Here is a 7,112-nt window from a genome sequence, read left to right as displayed (position 1 = left end):
TAATAATATTATTAGTTTAATAAGATTATTAGATTATTAGTTTATTAGCAAACTTAGTCAATCTTCAGTAGGAAAAGGAGTTCAAAGGGGAATACCGGACAGATAGATTTATAGAACTGTCATAATTGAGATAGATTTATTTTTCTATCACAGAAGTTCCACGAATGTATCTGAAATAATATCCGCCCTCAGGCATTAATCTTATGAGTCCTAACAGAGTTTCAGGAACTACTTCATTTGGGAAGGAGAAATCTCAAAACAATTGTTTATATTTATTCATCACATTTTTCTTGCAAACTCTTAATTCCAATTAATCAAATAATTTTTGCTTCACTTTATGTTTATTTCCCTAGGAAAATCCCTATGCTCTTTTCTAATATCATCAAGGAGTTACTTGTAGCAGTTAATCCTTTCAGTTACATAAAGAATGGCACATTGTTGGAAAACAGATATAAATCCCAGTGAATCACAGGAACAGCATGAGCACCAAGAATTTCACTCTATCAATCAACTCCTTTTTCCTAGTCAAATCACTCTTGGTTTTGAACAACTAGCATGTGAGAGCAGCAATACAATTCCACTTTATCAGAATGAAACTGAAGAAAACATCCTTTTTGTTCCTACTTCTCCGAGACGGGACTCAAAAGGGCATTCATTAGATGAAATACGCCAAACAGCCGTCAATGAATTCACTTCACTAAGCCCAGAAGTCTGCTGTCACCAAGTTAGGAAAACACCTGTAATTGGTTTTAGGCCATGTGTGCTACCAAATCCTCAAAACATAAATAAAGAAAGCTGTTGGAGAAATCCCACAGGAAAGTACCATAGTGCTGAAGATTACAGAGTCAACCTTTTAGCTCCACCATCCATTAGTCTGGAAAAAATTAACTCACAGAGAGAACAGGAAAATGAAAATCATAACTACCATATTGGATTTGAAAGCAGCATTCCTTCTATATATCCATCCCTCTCAAATGACTTCATGCCAAAAGAAGAGAAGACAAGCAGTGAAAACAGAAACCCTGCAGAACCTTCTCTGATGTGCTCTAAAGGGTCTCTGTTACCCAGAACATGGGAAAGCACATGGCCAAACAATACAGAGGTATGTGTCACATATCAATCTGAAAATCCGAATCTGTAAAATCATTCAATAATGTGTTGGATTAATTTGGTAAAGAGGATATCTAACCTGAAACAGGGAAATGTATTAGTGTTACTTTTGAAAAAAAATTTTACAAATTTCAAGTTCCTGATTTAATAACTTCTTCCAAAGAAAGAGAAATAAAAATTGTACATTTTTAAAGAAAAGATGATTTGAAAATTCATATCTTCTTATTTATTTCTAAATATCCAAGTTCTCAGTCAGACCTGAAAGCACTTTAAAACAAGTCCTTGGCAACCTTTAAATTAATTTTGGTGACTGTGATAACCCTCTGGCCATAATTTTAATATCACTGTAATGTTAAAGTATTTATAGCTTATTGATAAAAATATAGGGAGGTTTAGATGATGGGGTTATCTATTCGTACTGTGTTGTTATGTACATACAAAAACACACATACAGGTCATTACATTTATATTTTGAGTCACACTTTCATGATTTAAATCATTTTATGAATTGATTTATATCTTTATTGGAAAGAAAATGTAATTTTATCCAGAGAATACTAAATTATACTGTTGGCAGCCAACTTCCATTGGGATTATTCCAAGAGTAAGAAATTAAATAATCACTGTGTAATTCATGCCAATGATTTCTTAGTTTTCCAATTATTTAAATAACCACAGACTTTTCTGGTATAGTATTTGAACATTTCTCTGCTTATTCTGAGTCTAGACACAAAAGTGAAACCAGAAGTAAACAGTAAGAGGAATAAAAGTTAGTGCAGCTGCAATTTACAGGGTGAGGAACAAAAGCATTCATCATTTATTCATAACTATTTATCATATCTTTAAAATATACATGATAGACCAGGCATAATGGATACCAAAAAAGTCTAAACATGATACCTGATTTCAGAAATAATATATCACTCCAATTGACTAGCAAAAGATGGCAGCACAGGGAGAAACAGACAGGATGAGTGCATAGGAGAAAAAGCAACTAATTCTCTCTGATGCACTTGCACAGAGGGTGGCACCTAAAACAGATCTGAATCATAAGTCAATTAATTTTAGGCACCTACTTCTAATTCTGACAGTATAACAAATACCAAACTTTCCCTACCAGCGAACACAACTACGAAGCTAGATAAAATATGTGATGGAAACAATTTCAGGCAGTAGAAAAGTGAGTGTAGAACTTTGGTCCTTGGGAGAAGAAAAACCGGTCCTCAATCTTTTGCTTTCTTCCTGAGGGCACTTTCCTATTGATATACAGGCTAGTGCAGCCCAATTTGAGCAGAGGTATCACAAAGTTGAAGACACAGAGCCTGCAATTAGTGTAGAGAAGAAGCTGTCATTTGAAGGACAGAATACTAAAGGAAGAGCTATATGAAGTAAGTGAAGGTCAGAAATATACAGGAGATTTACTGCAGATTTTTGACCAAGTAATTGTGTTTACTACACATAAATAGAAGTTATACAATACAGAAGTTCTTACACAACTAGAGAAGACACTGAGCTGATTATCTCAGGAATTCACCTGAGATTCCACAGAGCTTTCTTTTAAAAGTAAAAAAAAAAAAACATGCTTTAAAGTAAATGTTATACCCACCAGATAAATGTGGCCTAAAAAAACAATATAAAGTGTGACAAGACCAAAATGATCTTAATTACCTGCTTGAGAAAAACTATATATTTTATAGACAATAAAATCATGTGTCATAAGGGCCTCCCCGGTGGCGCAGCGGTTGAGCGCTGGGTTGGGAAGCTGCCCGCAGCCTCTGCAGCGCCGGTTCAATCCCCGGCTGCTCCCCGGCCACTGGAGGAGGGTCCCACATGGCGCGCAGACCTCTCCTGCCGCCCGCTGCTCCCTCAGCAGTGTACTTCAGTCCTTCTGCCTGCTCTGCTCCCCGCTCTGGCTCTGGTGAATTCTCTCACCCTCCCGTGCTTCTGACTGTACCCAGTGCTTGTATAAATCAATAAAATAAATCTTAAAAAAAAAAAAAAATCATGTGTCATCTACAATGTCCAATATACAATAAATGCATGTATGTGTAAAGAAGCAGGGAATTTCTATCCAAATCCAAGAAAATAACCCAGTCAATAGAAACTCTGGAATAGTGGCATTAACAGGTAGAGGCTTGAAGATGGTTATTCATGTAGATAAAGGAAAGGATAAACATTATAAGAATGATGAAAAATTTCAGGAGGAAATTAGAAGCTATAAAAAGGATAAATAAAAAAATTTAAAGATATATTTATCCATGCATACAAGAACTGGGGTACAGGCCAGTTGCGGGGGAGGGTGAGAGGATTCACCATAGACAGAGTGAGGAACAGAACAGGCAGACTGAAAACACTGCTGAGGGGAGCAGTGGGCGAGACAGGAGAGGTCTGCTGCGCCATATGGGATTCTCGCCTGCTGGCCAGGATTAAATCCCCGCTGCAGAGGCTTCAGACAGCTTCACAGCGCTGTGCTCAACCACCTGCGCCACCAGGGGAGGCCCGAAAATTTTAACACTAAAAAAAATCTGCAATGAAAAAATAGCTGGGTATACTTAAAAACAAGTAAAATAAGAGGTATACAGGGAATATACCTGAGGAAATAAATATTGTATAAAAATGAACAAGGATGTAAGAAAATAATTATTTAAAAAAAGATTTGGGAAAAAAAAAGATAGTGCTGTGTCTTAACCTCTTGGGCCACCAGGGAGGCGCCTACTTTTCTTTTTCTTTGCTGAGCATAATCCCTTCCATCTTCATCCATGTTGCTGCGAATGGTGTATCTATTTTGATTGCTAAATAGTATTCCATTATGTATATATACCACATCCTCTCGATCCAGTCATCTGTTTTTTGGAATTTGTTTTTTTTTTTTCCATTTTACCTATTATAAATAGTGCTGCAAGAAACACAGGGGTGCAGGCATCCTTCTGAATTAATGTTTTTATTTCCTTTGGTTAGATCTCTAGGAGTGGAATTGCTGGGTCATATAGAAGTTCCATTTTTAGTAGTTTGAGGAACCTCTACACAGCTTTCCATAGTGGCTGGACCAGTTTGCATTCCCACCAGCATTGTAGGAGAGTTCCTTTTTCTTCACATCCTTGCCAACATTTGTTGTTTCCTGCTTTTTTAATTTTCACCTTTCTTGCTGATATTAGCTGGTATCTCATTGTGGTTTTGATTTGCATTTCCCTGATTACAAGCGATGTTGAACATTTTTTCCTATACCTACTGGCCATTTACATTTCCTCTTTGAAGAAGTATCTTTTTAGCTCTTCTGTCCATTTTTTGACTAGATTATTTTTACCAGTAGTATTATGTGCAAATTTTTTTTCCCAATCAGTAGGATGTCTCTTTGTTTTGGTTAATGCCTCTTTTGCTGTACAGAAGATTTTAATTTGATGTAGTCCCAGCTATTCATCTTTTACTTCACTTTCTTTGCTTTTGCAGATTTGTCTTTGAAGATGTTACTAAGATGTATGTCATGTAGTGTTTTGCCTATATTTTCTTCTATATATTTATGGTTTCAGTTCTTATATCCAAGTCTTTTATCCATTTTGAGTTGCTTTTTGTGCATGGTATGAGGTAGTAGTCTTCCTTCAATTTTTTTTGCATGTAGCAGTCCAGTTTTCCCAGCACCACTTATTGAACAAACTGACCTTGTTCTATTGCATATTCTTTGCTCCTTTGTCAAAGATTAGTTGTCCATATCTGCGTGGCTTTATTCCTGGGTTTTCTATTCCGCTCCATTGGTCTGTGTGTCAGTTTTTGTGTGTCAGTTTTAATTATTATGGCTTTGTAGTATAGTTTGAAGTCAGGGTGTATGATACTGCCATTTTCCACCTTTTTGGTCATGAGAGCTTTGGCTCTTTGAGGTTTTTTTTGTGGTTCCATGTGAATTTCATCAATATTTGTTCTATCTCTTTGAAGAATGTCATTGAAATTTTCATTGGAATAGCATTGAATCTATAAATTTCTTTGGTAGGATGGCCATTTCGTTAATGTTAATTCTACAATCCATGAGCAGGGGATATCTTTCCATTTATTTGTATCTGCTTTTATTTACTTTAATAATGTTTTATAGTTTTTTTTTTCTTTGCTGATTTTTTTTTCCTTTTTTTTTAATATTAAATTTTATTTTTATATTCCCCCATACAATTGCAAACGCCCCATTCTGACCCCAATCCTTCCACTCCCGCCACCCACCCCCAAAAAGTGTCTCTGGTTCATAGTTTTTTGTTGATTTTGATTTTCACTTTCTTATATTCATTTTCCTGGTCCCTTATTTAAGTTTTCTAGATTCCTGCTATGAGTGAGACCATCCGGTATTTTTTCTTTTTCTTTTGGCTTATTTCGCTGAGCATGATCCCTTCCAGCGCCATCCATGTTGCTGCAAATTGCATGTGTTTATCTTTTTTGAATGCTGAGTAATATTCCATGGTATATATGTACCACATCTTCTTGATCCAGTCATCTATTTTTGGGCATTTGGGTTGTTTCCAAAGCTTAGCTATTGTAACAGTGCTGCTATAAACATAGGGGTGCAGGTGCTCTTTGGAATTGATGTTTCTGTGTCCTTTGGGGTAAATACCTAGGAGTGGAATTGCTGGATCATATGGAAGCTCTATGTTTAGTAGGTCCAGAAATCTCCACACAGCTCTCCATAGTGGTTGGACCAGTTTGCACTCCCACCAACAGTGCAGAAGAGTTCCTTTTTCTCCACACCCTCGCCAACATTTGTTGTTGCTAGTTTTTTTAATATGTGCCATTCTCACTGGTGTGAGATGGTATCTCATGGTAGTTTTGATTTGCATTTCCCTGATTACAAGTGATGTTGAACATTTTTTCATATGCCTGTTGGCCATTTGCATTTCCTCTTCAGAGAAGTTTCTTTTTAGCTCTTCTGCCCATTTTTTGACTGGATTATTTTCTTTGTTGTTGCTGAGTCTCATCAGCTCTTTGCAGATTTTTGTGATCAGTCCTTTATCATTAGTGTTGGGTGCAAAATGTTCTCCCAGTGGTGGGGTTTCTCTTTGTTTTGTTATTGTCTCTTTTGCTGTGCAGAAGCTCTTTAATTTGATGTAGTCCCAGCTTGTTATCTTTGTCTTCACTATCACTGCTTTGGGTGATGTGTCTGTAAAAAGATCCTTTGATGTGCAAATCACGTAGTGTTTCGCCTATATTTCCTTCTATGTATTTTATGGTTTAGGTCTTATGTCTAGTTCTTTAATCCATTTTGAGTTGATTTTGTGTATGGTGTGAGGTAGTGGTCAAGCTTCATTCTTTTGCATGTAGCGACCCAGTTTTACCAGCACCATTTATTGAACAAACTTTCTTTGCTCCAATGCATAGCTTTTGCTCCTTTGTCAAAGATTAGTTGACCATAAATCTGTGGGTTTATTTCTGGATTTTCTATTCGATTCCATTGGTCTGTATGTCTGTTTCTTGTTCCAATCCCATGCAGTTTTGATGATTATGGCTTTGTAGTATAGTTTGAAGTCTGGGAGTGTGATGCCTCCATTCCCTTCTTTTTTTTCAGTAGAGCTTTGGCTATTCGGGGTTTTTGGTGATTCCATATGAATTTCATCAATAATTGTTCTATTTCTTTGAAGAATGCCATTGAGATTTTGATTGGAATAGCATTGAATCTGTATATTGCTTTGGTAGGATGGCCATTTAATAATGTTTATTCTTTCCAATCCATGAGCAGGGGATGTCTTTTCCATTTCTTTGTGTCTTCTTCTATTTCTTTTAAACAGTGTTATAGTTTCTTTGTATAGGTCCTTTTACCTCTTTTGTTAGATTTATTCCCAAATATTTGATTTTTTGTTTCAATAACAAAAGGGGTGGTTTTTTTGATTTTTCTTCTTCAGATTTATTGTTGTGTATAGGAAGGCTACTGACTTTTGCGTGTTGATTTTGTATCCTGCCACTTTACTGAATTGATTGATGAGTTGAATTAGTTTTTCTGTGGAGATTTTGGGGTTCTCTATGTATATTAATCA

General features: G+C 36.2%; 1 protein-coding gene across 1 annotated transcript in view; it reads left to right on the top strand.

Annotated features, from left to right (window-relative positions):
- The first annotated feature begins 427 nt into the window (after positions 1 to 427).
- PIK3C2G (phosphatidylinositol-4-phosphate 3-kinase catalytic subunit type 2 gamma) overlaps positions 428 to 7,112 on the top strand; it is a 312,676-nt gene continuing 305,991 nt past the window's right edge. The window contains exon 1 of the mRNA XM_054696764.1: positions 428 to 1,102. Within this exon, the coding sequence (XP_054552739.1) occupies positions 428 to 1,102 (675 nt within the window). The remainder of the gene's footprint in view (positions 1,103 to 7,112) is intronic.

Source organism: Talpa occidentalis, unplaced genomic scaffold (assembly GCF_014898055.3).
Source record: "Talpa occidentalis isolate TD23 unplaced genomic scaffold, MPIMG_talOcc4v2.1 talOcc4.16, whole genome shotgun sequence".
Taxonomy (NCBI): domain Eukaryota; kingdom Metazoa; phylum Chordata; class Mammalia; order Eulipotyphla; family Talpidae; genus Talpa; species Talpa occidentalis.
Note: the sequence above shows the minus strand (reverse complement) of the source record. Positions and strands in the feature narration are given on the sequence as shown.